The sequence below is a fragment of the Calypte anna genome, chromosome Z, assembly GCF_003957555.1.
Source record: "Calypte anna isolate BGI_N300 chromosome Z, bCalAnn1_v1.p, whole genome shotgun sequence".
NCBI classification, from domain to species: Eukaryota; Metazoa; Chordata; class Aves; order Apodiformes; family Trochilidae; genus Calypte; species Calypte anna.
Window position 1 is genome coordinate 3,719,527 of NC_044274.1, and position 16,757 is coordinate 3,736,283.

General features: G+C 43.7%; 1 protein-coding gene across 2 annotated transcripts in view; it reads left to right on the forward strand.

The window, feature by feature from the left end:
• The first annotated feature begins 800 nt into the window (after positions 1-800).
• ST8SIA5 (ST8 alpha-N-acetyl-neuraminide alpha-2,8-sialyltransferase 5) overlaps positions 801-16,757 on the forward strand; it is a 43,090-nt gene continuing 27,133 nt past the window's right edge. For both annotated transcript variants that reach the window (XM_030467324.1, XM_008506421.2), the window contains exon 1: positions 801-1,735. In XM_030467324.1, the coding sequence (XP_030323184.1) occupies positions 1,605-1,735 (131 nt within the window). In that variant the 5' untranslated portion in view covers positions 801-1,604. The remainder of the gene's footprint in view (positions 1,736-16,757) is intronic.

Below are 16,757 nucleotides of genomic sequence, written 5' to 3' on the forward strand. Positions count from 1 at the left end.
CAAAGCCTGCATTAGGTCTTGATGGAGTTGCCATACTTGCTGGAATTGCCATAGGTCATGCTAAAGACTACCTCTGGCTGCAGGAACTGGGTTGAAAGGGGTTGTACAAAGTTACTTTTGGCCCCTCTTCCCATGCAGCACCAAGATCAGCTGGAACCAAGTCCAGGGACAGTCTCTGTTTGGTGCTTTGCACAGCTGGGCTGCTGGCACATCAGGACATTCTGCATGCACTGATTTAACTCTTGGAAAATCTATCCCCAGAAAAAACCTTCCCATTCTCTTTGACAAAGGATTTTCTTTTTTTTTTTTTCCCCTCACATTCTGTTGTCACAAATCCTTTTTTCATCTGTTATTGTGGCACAACAATCTCCTAGCCCGGGATGTTTCCTTCATGGACAAAGCTTTCATTGGAACTCCTTTTAAGCAGCTAAGGGCTAGAAGCAGGTTTTTGCTCCTGGTGAAATTGGCAACAAAACTCCCACTGATTTCCCTGAGAGCTGAATCGAACCTCACATGACAACGGGGAGATTTTTAGAGGAGTTGTGATGTCTGCGGACAAGGTCTTATTGCTTTGCCCTTTCAAAAGAGAACTGTTTCTGGTGGAGGAACAATCGGAATATTTGTCTCTTTAAATGAATGGTTCTCAGAGCCTACACTGAGAGGCAGTCTCCCTCTCTGCGGCTGCGAGGCTACTCAGAGCCTCCAATAAATCAGCATGCAGGAGCTGAGCACTCTGCCCTTGAAGGGATGCACAGTGACCTTGCTTATGCTTACTCTGGAGGAGTAACCAGAGGGGGAAACACAAGATCCCAAACAGCGAGCGGTGTGTGACTCGAGGCACCGCATTCTGCATGCAAATGCAAGAAAGAGAACAGGGCTGACAAGCTGCTGCTACACAAAATAATGCAGTGCTCCTGCTAGCCTGGATCAGATTGCTGCTGGGTTTAGTTTTTTTGGTTTTTTGGTTTTTTTTTTTTGTTTTTGTTTGTTTTTGTTTGTTGGTTGTTTTTTTGTTTTTTTTTTTACAGGGGTCTGAATGAAATCCTCATGATCGCTACATGCTCGTTCTACAATAGCACACCCCAGTCACGTCTCCTTGCAAGCACATTTCACTGGAATCACTGAGCAGAAGCAAAGAAGAGCTGACGAGTTATGTGTTTCCAACACGGGCTGCCGGAGCCCTGCCTTTGCCATTGGCTGCAGTTCCCCAGTTTATTTGCAGCTTCCCCCATCTGGAATATGAAAATGGGATTGGAGTAGATAATTGCTAGCAGCGGGTTTTCGAGAGAGGCTTGGAGGGAGGAGAATGCCTCTCGCACAGCACAGGCTGGGAGAGCTCTGAGAGGTGATTTTAGATGTTACCCACGTCTGAATCTCCTGGAAACTTTGCCGTGGAAGAAGCAAGACACTGCGCACAATCCTGGAACTGACATCCAGAAGGGGCAAGGAAAGGGCAGCAGGGCCAAACAATGGGATACGGTGTCCTTGGAGTGCCCAGAGAAAAGCCAGCAAACATTCCCTTCTGCTCCCCAACAAGAAGAGCATAAAGGCAACAATGAACTGAATTTTTACCCAGTAAAGGCTTCAGGAGCTTTTAAGTAAGGATGGGATACACTGACCCTTCATCAAGCAGGGATTTGCTGGGAAACAGAACTTTGTTCTTCATATTCATCTGCGCCTTTGCCGTGGTCACCTTGCTGCAGCAGATCCTCTACGGGAGAAACTATCTCAAAAGGTAAGGGGGGATCTGAAGGACCAGGAAAAGTTGTGTGTGGTGGGACTGAAGGGGGGGCAGAGATCCAGCAGTACCATTAGAGGGGCTCAAGCCACTTCTCAGCGTTGTGCTGACTGTATTAATCATCTTGTCCATCTGGGAAGGTGCACCCAGCACCTGTAATGTCTGGTAGATTATTAAAAGAGCAGGGTGTTAGGCAGAGTATAATGATTATGGTGTTTCCTATATTGTGTTTTAGTTCTCAAATCTAGGTCTTACTTTAGTGAGACTGACTTCTACCTCCTGAGTAGCTGCCACTGATCAGACCCTGCCATGCAGGCTTTTAACCCTATATTTAAAGTTCAAGCTGAAATGTCTTGGGGGGTTTGAACTGAGGTAGCAGACTCATTGCCTAAACTAACATCCTTATAAACAAACAAGTATACGTAGTTCCTCAAATCAAAGTGTCAGTATTAGTGTTCCAAATAACAGAGAGAACACTTTTTTTTTTTTTTTTTTTTTTTTTCCACTGCTGTATTCTTGTGAATTGCTGCTGGGACTGCTGCTGTGTTGTAGAGCACATCAGCTTTTGATCTGGCAGCAGCACTGCTCTTCCTGCAGCAAACACCAGTGAGGATGTTCACGTGTTTAACCCTGACCCATGCAGAGTTTATTTTACTTAACTCTCGTATGAGGTGTTACAGCTTGACTGCTTTTTTAAGGAGGAATGTTTCTCTTACATGCTTTGAAGAAAGTGGGTTTCAGAAGTGTAGGCAGCAGCCGTGGAATTTTTCCACTGGATTTTAGCTGCAATTTTTCCAGGAGAGATCAATGATTTGGGTCTTGCCTGGTTTGCAGCTCATGTAGCTGTTTGCCTTCTGCCAAGAGCAAGCAAAATGCTGACAAATCAGCAAATGTTTCTGGGGGTGGGGGTGGAGGTGGGGAGCATGATATTGAGATGTATAGGCAGGATGGCTGCAGTTTATCCACAGCAATCTGTGTGCCTTGCTTAGCAGTGAGGCCTTGGCTGGGAAACTCAGTCTGCTTTTGGGCACCTCATTTCCAGAGAGGTGTGACTCATCTCGAAGGAGCCAAAGAAAAACAGCAGGAAAGAGCAAAAGGTGTAGAAAACTTCTTTCTATTTGGCTTGGGGAAAGTGGAGAGAAGATACAATAACTGTCTTAAAATACCCAAACTAATTCTGCCAAGACAAAAGTAATAAGCAGATATCTTATGGATTTCAGTTGCAGCAGGGAAGATTTAAAGGGAAAAGTTTAAAGATGGGAAGTCTTCTGACGACCCAAGGAGCTATAAAATTCCCATCTTTGGTGAGCTTCAGAAACCTATGTTGACAAGAGTAGTACCAAGCTCCCCTGGTGTTGAGAGGATGACTTAATGACCAGTTGAGAGGTCTCATCTTGCCTTATTTTCTCTCTTTCTTTTTTTTTTTTTTTTTTTTTTTTCTATTTTTTCTGGAGGCCTCACGTTCCTGCTTTGCTTTTCTAAGTCAGGATGGCTGCAGCAGGTTTGAGGCAATGGAAAAGAAATCCCAAGCATAAGTGAAAAGTAAAGACAGAATTATGAGAAGATGCAACTAAAACTCTTACAGTGAGTGATCTCTGTAGCCAGGCTCTACCCTGCCTCATTGCCTGGGAGCCTCTCCCATCACCAGTGGGATGCAGGGAGCGATGGAGTAAAGGGTGATGTCCAGTTCCCAGGCTTGTCAGGAGAAAATCTGGCTCTGAGCACCCCACCATCAAAGGGGATGTGTGTACATCAGGGAGATGCGTGTACCTTTTGTCACTTTGACTTTATTTATTTTAATTTCAGCTTGCAATTATTTGTTTCGTTTCGTTTCATTCTTACCACATGAGAGACTCTCCAAGTAACTTCCCCCCCACCCACTCAGTGCAGGAACAAAGCACTTTGGCTCCTTTCTGCTGGGAAGTGGCAGCTGGGAATCTTTCATGGAAGGGAAAAGGCAGGATGGGTCAGTCTCAGGCTGCCAGGTGTTACTGACAGAAAGGTGGTTTACACAGCAGCCTACATTGCATCCATAATACTGTCATGAAGGTGCTTTTCCACTTTTTCCTCTCCCTCTCTTCCTCTCATGCCCTGCAGTACCTTAGGGTGACCTTTCCCAGGCAGTTCCTCTCTGTGCACTGGCAATTACTCTTTTCTTTCATAAACCTCCTCTATTAAGGCCCCTCATAGGGGCTGATGCCAGCTGGGAGGTTCCCTGTACCCCTGGGGACCATGGAGCGCGGTGGTTCTGGAGAGCATCCTTGCAGAGAGGAAGTGGGATATTTATATACCACTTTCCAAGCTGGAGCTTGGGGATGCTGCCTAAACCCAAAGCCATTTATTTTCTCACTAGGGTTCAGCACACTGCTTGTTTTATGGTAGGCTTTGCTTGCATCCCAACATCTGCAACAATAACAGCCTCTGGGCCTGTGGGAAGAAATCCCCCGGCGTGTTCAGAGAAACCTGAAAATTGCCCTGAAGTACTATAGCAGTAAATGTCCAATGCTTTTAAGCCTAAATATAACACAGGGCTGGCTGGTTTCTCTGCAGGAAGATGGTGGAAGTGAATGAAAGGCAGAAAGGAAAGGGAAATCTGACCTAAAACAGGCAGCTTGGGGACAAGGCAGGGGGAGAGGTCCTTGTAAGCAATGTGGAGCTGGGAACTCTTTGTAGGAGAAAGGTGGCAAAGTTAGCTGTATGTCTGTAAGCTGTGCTGTGCCTCTTGCCTTTACAAGCATGGAATGGGATGGCTTCACTGTCATAAAACCCCAGGGCTCAGGGTCCTGCGTTTGGGGATGGCAGAACTGCAGGGAGAAGAGGATGCTGCAGGAAATAAACTCTGCTCAGTGAAATTTGATAGTTCAGTTCAGCTTCTGGTCAAGTCCTCTCTTTCTCCTTAATGAGATATTAATGAGCCCCTGGTGTTACTGGAAGAAGAATGTGGAGATTGAATTTCTAGGAATTCACACATTTTTTTTTTACCCACCACATCATGTTCTCTGCTCCTTACTGTGCTGTTAAGTACCATATCACTGGAAAGCAGAATCCTGCCCACCACTTTTTCTTTTCTTTTTCTTTTTTAATTTTTAATTTTTTTCCCCCTCTTCCAGTTTTCCCCCAGGTGAGATGGATGTGGCCATGTCTTGTCCCTGTAGTGGCAGCTAAAGTCCTAACAAGAGAGTTAAACTGCAAGCTGGAGGGTGACATCGTGAAGCTCTTGTCTCTGTAGCTCCTGATCCTGAGTAAAAAGGATGATGAAATGAGATATAATTAAGGGACTTTAATACAGATCTCCGGGGTAATTATTTTTATTTTAGGATTAATTCAATGATTAAAAAATCCTCTGCATTGATCTGCTGAAGTAGGTTAAATGCTGTGGACTTCTGCTTAAATCCTGAGCTGCTGCTTGCTTTTATATTGACTCTTATTTCCAGTGCTTGGCTTTCAGCTGAATTTTCTTTTGAATCAGATGCTCAGCTGAGGGCTGGCTTTTTTCTTTTTTTTTTTTTTTTTTTTTTTCTTGTCATCTCTTGTTTGTCCAGCAGGGAATAATCCTGGATTACATCAGGAAACTGCCCTTACAGTAGAAAAGGTTGAAGCGATCCTTGTCTTCATCTCCCAACCTGTAGCGTGGGAGAGATCAATAGGATGAGTTCTTTCCTGCTTTTGGCAATGGAAAAATATCAGAGCAATATTTTGCTATATACTGATGTCCTGTTGGCAGGGAATTCTCTAAATGCTGTGTTGTTTTTTTTTTTAACAGCCTGACTTCTGCACAGGGTGAGAGTCAGCTGAAGAAGGGATTTTGCTCCTTTAAAACTAATTTTTTTTTTTTCTTCTGTCAAGTAAAAAAAAACCCCAACCCAACCAACCAAAAAAAAAAAAAAAACAACACATTTTCAAAGATTTTAGATTTTAAACAAAGATTACCCTGCAGTCTCTCAAAGGGGGCATGTACAGTAAGCCAAAGAGTCAGAAACAGCAAATCTTCCTGTGTAGGCAGCCTGCAAGTTTAAAATCTTTTAAATGAAACTAAACCATCACTCTTTTTTGTACCCTGTAATTATTATCAGACTCTTATAACTTCAAGTTATACCACCATTTTGGTATTTCTGAAGCAGCTTTCATTCAGCAGTTGTAAGTCAATCCCCAGACATCTTTACCCCTTTCCTTACCTACATAAGATAGAGAGCTGATGATGGTTTTTTTGCATAATGAATAAAACATAAAAAACATAAAACATAAGGAATAAAACTTGGGAGACTATTTAGTATATACTGTGCTATAAGACAAGGTCATATCTTACTTACACCAGCAACAGCAGTAGTTGTGATGTGGGCATGGAGGCTGCACGTGGCCTGAGTTGTATTTTGTCCTGAACTGGGATCTTGAAGAACTACAGCCAGCTCGTGTCATTTGAGAGCTCCTGACCCACACCTGCCATGTGCTCCCCTGCCTTGTTCCTAACACCCGTGAAGATGTTAGCTGTAACCTAAGACCATCTATTCCAGTGTTAAAAGTCTCTTTCCATTTAGATGTTTTTTCCAGAGAGACGTAAGATGAAGGTCACCTAGTGAGTCATCTCGCCAACACACAGCTCCCAGCTCCTTCCATTTCTCACCAGAGTGAAATATTATCCCAGTGAAATGACATGCAACCTGTGAGTCACCTCACTGAATCCCTGACCAGACTGCAGAGCTGGTCTTGGGTTTGGTTGGTTTTCTTCAGAGGAGAAAAGCTTTGGAAACCTCAGGTCTTAAAGCTATGTAGACCCCTATGTGTACATATGTGATATGTCTGTCACCTTAAAGTGACCAGATCCAGTCTGGCATAGCAGGAGAAGCTGAGCCTCACTCATCTACAGGGCATTCCCAAGAACATTTCAAAGGGATGGGTGCTAGCATCTCCATCATGCCTAACTAACCTTTCAAAGACCAAGAGTTGAATCAGCTCCTCAAAAGGTCAGAGGAGCCCTGGAGCCTGTGCTGGAGGGAGAGGTCAGGAGAGAGACATCAATAGGATGGAGAGGGCAGAGCAGACATGGAACTAAGAGATAACTCAGATACCTGCCAAGTCATCCCCCCTGGTTGTCCCATTCCCTTTCTTCTTCCTGATGTTGGTTGCTTAACATAATGCTCCTGTCTCTCCATGTTGAAGACATGGGGAGAGCTCACAAGTACCTGGCATTAAAGCCAGAATTAAAGCTCAGCAAAAAATTGCAATCACAGCTCTATCAGAGGCTGCAACAGATACTGTTATTGTGAAAAGTGTCCCAAAACCAAAATCTTACCTTCTGCTGCTTGGAGGTTTTCTTCTGAATCATAATTTTCATGTGCTTTTAAAGAAAAGCATCAATGAGAGTGCATTATTTCCTCTCTGGTGCTCCATGGCTAAGACAGCACATGGGCAGGGTTTGAATCCCTGCTTCCTCCAGGCTTCCTTTATTTCTGGTGTTGTTGTGCTGCACATCTGCTGTTAAGATGGCAAAAACACTTGCTAATCTAGTCTGCAAATTGCCTGTCCTTCTCTGCTCCCCATGTGTCAGTAAATTGAGGTAATGGAAGTCAGTTATTTCAGCCTTTCACGTGTGCAAATCATATTATCCTGAATGTGTCATTCCCCTAACTAGGGTCCTTCCTGAGTCACTACAGAGTTGACTGTTTTGCTGTGGCTGTGGCCACATCCAGTGTCCCTCATCCAGCTCCTACACACCCCCCCTGCACAGGAGTGGTTATTTAGCTGAGGGTCTGAATCATGTTGGGCTGTAGGAGCCCTTCAGAATCTTCTTGCAGTAGAGTGGTGAATCACAGGCATCCCATTTCCAAGGCAAAAGGTGGAAAATATCTTTACTGCTTAATACAGAGACAGTTAAATCTTCATCCTAATTCACATAATACCCAGTATCAGCTTGTTTCAGACTCTGACATGGTTGTGTGGGCATCTAACCTACTTCTTCTGTCCATGCAAACAGCTTCTAGAGTATTTGGCTGCATATCTGGGCTAACTCCATTTCCTGCACTTTACAGAAATCATAGGATTCCAGACTGGTTTGGGTTGGAAGGGGCCTTCAAGCTCATCCATTCCCACCCCCTTTCCATGGGCACCTCCCACCAGCCCAGGTTGCTCCAAGCCCCATCCAACCTGACCTGAGACACTGCCAGGGATGGGGCAGCCACAGCTTCTCTGGGAAACCTGGGACACTTTTTCACCATCCTCAGAGTGAAGATTTTCTTCCTCATGCCTAACTTACATCTACCTTCTTAGAGTTTAAAGCCATTACTCCTTGTCCTGTCATCACATCTCCTTGTAAAAAGTCCCTCCCCAGCTTTCCTGTAGCTTCTTCAAGTATTTGAAAATCCTTCAGGTTCTGGAAGGTGCTTTAAGATCTCCCCACAACCTTCTTGTCTCCAGGCTGAACAACTCCAAGTCTCAGCCTGGCTCCAGAGCAGAGCAGAGCAGAGCAGAGCAGAGCAGAGCAGAGCAGAGCAGAGCAGAGCTGCTCCAGCCTTCTCATCATCTTCATGTCCTCCTCTGGACTTGCTCCAAGAGCTCCATCTCCTTTGTGTGTTGGTGGCTCCAGAACTCCACACATTTCTCCATCTGGAGTCTCACCAGATCAGAGTAGAGGAGAGAATCCCCTCCTTTTCCCTGCTGTCCACAGTGCACCCCAGGACATGATTGGCTTCTGGGCTGCCAGTGCACCTTGCCTGCTCATTTAGAGCTTCTCATTGACCAAAACTACCAATTCCTTCTCCTCCAGTGTCCACCCAACCTGTATTTGGGCTTGGGATTGCCCCAACCCTTGTGCACAGCCTTGCATTTGGCATGGTTGAACTTCATCAGGTTGGCATGGGCACACCTCTTTTAATCTGTTGGTGCCCTTTCTTCCCCCCAGCATGTCAGCCACACCACCCAGCTTGGTGTCACCTTCAGACCTGCAGTCTCACCCTCCATGTCACTGACAAAGATGTTAAACAGCTCTGGTTCCAGTAACAACACCTGTGGAATGCCACTGGTGACTGCTCTCCCTCTGGACACTGAGCCATTGACCACAACTCTCCGAGTGTGACCATCCAGCCAATTCCTTATCCACCAAGTGGTCCATCCATCAAGACCCTGCCTCTCCCATTGAGAAACCAGGATGCTGTGTGGGATTTGTTGGCTGTGTGACAAAGCCCTGGCTGAGTTTTGCCAGTACCCAGCATTCAGCACTTTCCAGTCAAATCCCTTTAATCCAAAGTGGCTTAAGCCTCATGACATTTCTTTCAAAAACATCTCTGTTATAACCTCCCAACAGCATCCTTTATGAAATTTTGAAAAAAAAAAAAGTTAATTCCTTGCCCTCTACACGTTTGGGCAGGTACAAAGTTCAGCTGTACTTGCATTTGTAGAAAGCCAAACCCAGAACCCAGGCTTCTTGTTTTGAATTGTACTACACCTGTGTCTATGTAACCCCAGCTGTAAGTGATCACTTCCTTCACTGCTGACCTTCATGTCCAGTGTTGCTGAACTCCTAGTAATTCAATCTGTTATTTTTGACCTGGCTGGATGTTTCTGATCATTCTTACCCTTGCTGAATTCAGCTCAGGCATAATTGCTGTGCAAAGCTTTGTATTTTCTTGCTTTCACTCTGCATCATTCTTACCCTTGATTGCTTTTTCATTTCATTTCTCATTTTCTAATTCAAGTGTATTCATTGCTCAGCAGTCCATGCCTCCCTCAAGCAAATTGTTGACTTAACCTCTCTTTTCTTTGAGGCAACCTCGCTCTCCATTGCTTGCACCAGTTTTGCTTTTTAATCAGCTCTGTGGACGGTCACTGTCCTTCCGTGTCCACTTTATTTATTTAGTTCTATGCTTTAGTACTCATTATGAAAACCTTAAAAGCAATCTCTGCCACGGGTTGTTTCGTGGCAGTTTCCATAATAACAAATTCAGCCAAGGATAAGCTTTTCACAGCTGAAAATATTGGGCAACTTTGGAGGGCCTGCACAAATGGTAGGAGGAGATTGTGCCCTCCAGTTCTGTACATGAAGAGGTGGAATTCTGCCTGCTCCTGGGGCTAATACTGGGTACAGACACATTGAGCCTATAGGGAGTTTTTGCTCCCCATCTGCAGTGCTGGTTCTCAGTGCAATTGGGGCTTTAGGGTTATGTTTACTCAGAAGAATACAGTGGTAGTGTAAGGACACTTGACCTGGTGCTAAATATATTAGTTTTGGAAACATGAGATGCAAAGCAATTAGCTCACTCAGATCTGTAATGCTCTGGTGAGATATCTTCTGGTATCCATGCTGCATCAGGTACCTTTGCACTGAGCTGCCATCTCAAATGTCAGAATTTCCTGTTGCCTTAAAATATTTGGGATTTCCTGTGGCTCTCTCTGCTTGAGGCTTGGTTGACCTTTTTTCTTTCTTGAAAAGAAAACACACTGTCTCACTGTCAGCTTACTCCGCTGTAGGTTTTATGTTGGCCCTAACTATTACAAATAATATTTTAATTATGAATAATTATTAAAAACGAATTGGTACTGATTACCTATTATTCCCTGGTTGTTTATATTCGAGCCACAGATCAGAAAAGGAAAGACTATTATTTTGACAGGTATCCTTTGATGTGCTAGCCATGTCTTCCCTTTTAAGCACACTACTTGAATATTGGTGTTAAGTCTATTTTATCTTTCTTAGGAAGTGATTTTTTTATATCACTTTTCTCAGATGCTGCACTTGACTACCTAATACAAGGTTCAACCCAAATGTAAAATGTGCTATATGAAACAAAACCTTTTTTTTTCCCCCATTTAATAGTGGTTATAATCCAGAGGCTTCCCACCTATGTTTCCAGTTTTGCTCGTTGTAGTAGTCAAAATATACTCCCCCACCACTTTATTGCTACCATTTCCCTATGATATGCAGAGCCAAGCTTGTCCCTGGTACAACACAGTATGGCCAAATCTATAGTGTAGCCAGCCATGCCCATTTCCCACATCCTCCATCTATATTTTGCTTTTCATGGGACCCATAACACTTAATTTCTTCCTTTTGCTGTGAATATATCATTCCTGCCCTCCCACATATTTTCATACATTTTTCAAAACCTTTTCTAAGGGTTTTCTGATAAGACAGCAGTCAGGTCAGCAGTTACCCCCTGTCAGTTTGCAAAGCCATAGGTCACTCAGAAAAAGTATATATGTAGACATATGCAGTCTAAAACTTGCATTTTGCTAATTTTACTGGAGGAAAAAAACATTTTTGTAAACTGGATTGACCAGCTTCAACTGGGCTTCCACTGAGTGCAAATAAAAAAAGACTTTTATTATGGACTCACATAAGGAGAACATCCTGCTCAAGTACAGGACCTGGCCCCATAAATGTTTTATTTATTTATGCTGTGCCTGGTAGGGTTATGCCCATGGGTTCTCCTCTGAAAGAAGCCAAGGTACACATGGTATTATTTTTTTTTTTTATTTGGTGATAGAGCACAGGTGAATTGGACCTGGACTGCTACAGGCAGATTTAAATTTTCTTTCATCTGTGTTATGTCTTTCTGAATTGCTGTGCCTTGAGCAGTTATTTCAAAATGGGTTGGAATGTTTGAAGTGGTATTAGACTGCTCGAATAAGCATTTGCCTTCCTGTTGTCATCTAACTTCATTATCTTCAGGGCCCTTTTGTCAGGAAAAAGAGATTTTTGACACAGAGTCTATTCTGGCTTGTCTCTGCTGGGTTTGATCTTGACATTTCACTGTTACCTAGCAGGTGCTTTACTTCTTTTGAGCCCCTGATGTCTCTTCAATTCCAGTGTAAATATACTTGCTGTTTCTGGCCTGCACATAAAAAATCCCTGGTCTTTGTTTTTTTCCCTCCAAACTACTCTTATTATTATCTCTGTTGGCTCCTGTGCTTGTCTCCTTATGCAGCAGCCTGACGTGTTGCAGACTCCTGGTATTCCCAACCTCTTTTTATTCCCTGATCCATTTTACTGAATGCTTTCCATCACTCTCATCTGCAGGTCATCCATACATCCCACTGCTTTCGTTTTATTTTCCATGCACCCTGCAGACACAGTGAGTCATATTTACCTTATTTTGCAGGAAGTAGGAGCTGAATCTTCATCAAGGTTAACTATCTGACTTTCCTATACCCCCGTGACAGTAGCAGAGGGACATTGCTTTCCATTTCCAAAGAGAGCAGTGTGATCATTTGATTTCTTCAGTTCCTCCTCTCGAGGGCACAAGACTTATGGATCAGGGAAACTGAGGAATGGTGAGGTAATTGATTTTCCACTGACTTTAGGAAGCCTGTGCAGAGCCTGGACTGCCTGTCAGGGCAGGGACTGTATGTGGCTTCAACAGGTACTATGTGACAGCACAGTGTGACACCATGACCAGGCCTGTAGAGAGTAATTACAAATTATTACAGATTGATTACGAAATTATTAACGATGGATATGGAATTAATGTGTATCCTGTTTGCTTATCACTTAACCAGGAGCTGGAATCAGAAAGGCTGGGCTGTCTGCCATCTCCTTTATGCCCTTTATGTTAGGAAGAATGGGTACAGGGAAGTAATATAAAAACTGTTAGGAAGAGCAGGAAAAGTGAAGACAAATAAGATGGGGAGCTCAGAAATAAATGAAGAATTTTTCCCTGCTCTTGGAGACATTCCTATTTTCCTTCCACCCCTTCAAAGAAGGAGTCTGTAGACTCCTCTGCTTCCCCTTGCTTGACCATCTGTGTCAGGCCAGCAAGCTGAGTCAGATTTTGGCTTAGCTTCACTGATATAAAATGACACTGGTTTCTGCCTGGTTTTGCTTGCTTTTGGGCTTGGTGTGCCTCTGGTAGGTGCAGGATGGGGGCAGTGGTAGATATCACCTTGAAAGGTCAGTGGAAATAGCCTGCTGGCTGGCATTAAATGAGGTGAGCTGGTGGTTTTTGGGTGATGGGTTGGCAGAGGGGTGAAAGATGTCCTTTATGCCCTCTCCTTCCAGCAGCTGTGTGATGCTCCATGTACTCAGATGTTCTGCTCACTGCATTGCTCAGCCACTTGCACCAAACTGCTCTTATGCTTTGAAAGCACTTGAGTCTCATCAGAAAAAAAATCTGCTGCTTTCATGGCCTCATCTCTGGTTAGAGAGACCAGACAGGACCAGCATCTATGCTTAATGTCTTTTGGGTCTTTTGCATATATTAGCTGTAGAATATAGCTCGCTTTTCAAAGCCTTACCTTCCTGTCTGAGCTGTATTTCCACCTTGCCTTTGCTCTCTGAAGAGGCAATGAGACACCTCTGAGGTGGGATCTCAGTGTGACAGCAGCATGGATTGCTGCAATCTGTCCATTTGTTCAATTCTCACCCTATAGCTGAAAAAACCTGTAGTTGTTTGGCATCATCTGCTGTTTTGCAGGAGTTGTTTCTTGTTTGGATTGCAGCAACAGGCTTTTTCCTTTTCTTCCTGCTGCTTCTTGACAGCCAGTCTTGACAAGCCCTTCACAGTCTCTGTGGATTTGTTAATTTTCTGGTTTTTCCACCCCTTCCTGCTATTCTTACCTTGCGTCAGTGTTTATTTGACCTCATACTGATTCAGCATTTACAGTTACCAATTAGATTCAGAATATTGCTTTGACATTTACCTGAAACTCAAGGTCTTTATTGCTAAGACATCCAACTTAACAGTTTCTCTAATCTGAGGTTCAACATTGCTCATACTTGTCTTTGCTAGGGATAAGTCCTGTGATTAATGAGATCCGTAAATTGTGTTGAGAAATTTTCTAGCAGTTAATGGGCAAGACTTAGTATCCCTGCAATAAGGGTGTTTATGGTTATTACATCTTTTATAAAGTTTCCCCTCACCATCAGCAGCATCACGCATTGGATGAATGTGCTAATTTTAGAACAAAATAATTGAACAAATGGCAAAGTTCCACCACTGGTGATCATTGGTAATGATCCCAGGCTTAAAATTAGATTATTTCTTTTTCCAAACGTTCAGATGTGAGCTGTGTCAGTTACATAGCAGCCACTGTATCTAAGTAAACCTCTGCTTTCCTTCACTTCTTTTTATCTTTCCATACCCTCCTTTTTGTCTGGTTCTTTTTCTCTTCCTTTTGTGTTTCTGTTCTGGATGTGCTTTTCTGTTGCAATTCTGATTAACAAGTTTACCTCTTCCTTGTCTTATCTGTTAAAATGTGGGTTGGGCTGAGAGTGAGGTGTTAAGAGTTTTAACTTCTGTAATAACATGAAATAAATATACTGATGGAGCAACCTGTGCCTTTGTTCTGTTTTCTCAGGCTGTTTTCATGTTTGGTCAGACATAATTTATGAACACTTATTACCCATGCCTGAGAGGATTAGGAAATTTATTTTTTTTAAAAAACCTGAAATCTCCCAACTCAAGGCTGATTGAAATAAATGCTAGAACTCTCAGTAATCTTGTTATGAACAGAATTAATTCAGGTCAGTGCCTTTAAATGTCTCATCCTTGATTTCTGCTCAGTCCTATTGTGACAAACCATTATTTATAGGAGCTGTTCCTTCCTAGGAGGAAGAGGTTTATCATCCCATCACTCTAGAGGATGCAGAGAAGCAGGTTGGCCTCAAGTCTTGCAGGCTGACAATGAGGCACACAGAGCTGTGTAATGTGTCTTTGGTGGTGTGTTTTGTGTAATGCAAAAGTCTGTCTGGTGTTAAACTCTTCTGAGTACCTGTTTGTGGGAAGAAAAGCACTCTATGGTTCCCTTTTCCTGACTGGTTCAGGATCAGACACTTAGCTTGCTCCTGACACTAAGCTCAGCTCACAACGTGGTATTTTGTCCTTACCACATGGGAATGTCCTCTCCAGACCCTTGCTTGCCCTTGTTAGATATTTTTGTACCTAAACCAGATCCACCATTCTGCTATTTCAAAGTTAAGTATTTTAAGCTGTTCATCAGAAGACATATCTGCCATTCCTCAGTGTTAGTCTTCCTGATCTCCTCTTGGATCTTACCCAAAATGTGCATGTCCTCCTTTAAACTTGATGCCTCAGCTGCAGTACACACTGTTCCCCCCCCCCCCCCCCCAAAAAAAAAAAAAGAGTTTTGATGAGGGCAGTAAAGAGTGGTTTTATAAATTCATTTGCTTTATGGACAGATTCACCCCCTACCACCTTTGAGCATTTACATAGCTTTCCTTCCAGCTGTTACAGGTCAAGATGTACAAAGGGAAAGGACTTTTCTGGATGTTCTCGTTCTTAATTTCATCTGCCTGAGTATGGGCTATGCATTAGGAGTCTTCACCTCTGAAGGACAGACCAGCACCAGATAGTTATCTAAATTACTGCTCTCTATTTCAGTTCACAAGTAAATATCTAAGCCCAAAGTATCTATAAATTTAAAAGTACAACTCTGGTTTTCCCACCCTTCTGTTCTCTCTCCCCATGCATCATTCACGGCTACACTTAGCAATGAAAACATATTTTTAAGGTTGCATATTTAGATGTCTTTTCCAAAGAGGTACACATTCAGAAGAAACATAGAATCATAGAATCATAGAATTGGCTGGGTTGGAAGGGAGCTCAGAGATCATTAAGTCCAACCCTTGATCCACTCCCCCCGTGGTTCCCAGCCCATGGCACTGAGTGCCACATCCAGGCTCTTTGGAAAGATCTCCAGACACGGAGAATCCACTACTTCCCTGGGCAGCCCATTCCAAGGTCTGATCACCCTCTCCAGAAAGAAATTCTTTCTCAGCTCCAACCTAAACCTCCCCTGGCACAACTTGAGACCCTTTGTGCCCTCTTGTCTTGCTGAGAGTTGCCTGGGAAAAGAGCCCAACCCCCCCCTGGCTCCAACCTCCTTTCAGGGAGTTGCAGAGAGTGATGAGGTCTCCCCTGAGCCTCCTCTTCTCCAGCCTCAACACCCCCAGCTCCCTCAGCCTCTCCTCACAGGGTCTGTGCTCGAGTCCCTTCACCAGCCCAGTTGCCTCCTTTGGACCTGCTCCAGGACCTTGATATCCCTCCTGAGGGGCTGAGGGGCCCAGAACTGGACACAGGACTCAAGCTGTGGCCTCCCCAGGGCTGAGCACAGGGGCAGAATCCCTTCCCTGGACCTGCTGGCCACACTCTTCCTCAGCCAGCCCAGGATGCCATTGCCCTTCTTGGCCACCTGGGTACACTGCTGCCTCCTCTTCAGCTTCCTGGCAAGCCAGACTCCCAGCTCCCTTTCTGCACCATTTAAAGCATGGCCAAAAAATATGCTAGACTGGTACACGGGAGAGAATCACAAGTGTTTATTTCAACAAGCCTAAAAAATATCTTAGTAGAAGTGAGAATTTTCTCATATTTTTTTTCACACTGTTGTTTTACTCAGGAGCTGTACCTTGGGCAGCCTCAGATGATTAAAAACTGTCAGAGGAACTTAGGAGGTACAGGACTCCTTGAGAAGCCAAAGCACTGCATTGCCCTGTGGCCACAGCACCTCTATGCCCTGTGATGTGATTCTCAAAATTGAGAGCCACCAGAGTAGCTTTCTCCAAGCTGAATATCAGATGTAAGCATGTGAGGTAATCTCATTTTGCTTATGGCACTCAGGAGAGTCTCTTCCAGTTGTTCTAAATGGGGGATTTTTTTGAAAACAATGGAACTGGATCCACATTTAAGAAGAAGTAATCAGAATGGGCCTATTAGGAGCAAAAATTAGGCTTGGATATTTGAGATGCTCCCACTTTTATACTTTAAAAGTTCTTCCTTGAAAATGCAAACTTTGACCACTGGAGAATGTGCAAGAAATGAAAAGGGCAGTTAAAGAGGATAGCTCTTTCCTCAGTACAGAGTCTTGAGATGTCTCCTCCCTTCTTCGTAATTCCTTTCACCTCAAACTGCCTTTACCAAAAAGTCTTGTTTTGAATTAAAAAAAAAAAAAGAAAACAAAGGAAAAAGATTAAAAGGCACAAAACATACAGGAACAAACTTATGAAATTCTTTGAGTTTAGGTCAGAAAAGGCCTTGATGGATTCAAACTAGAGGAGGGGAGGTTCAGACACGAA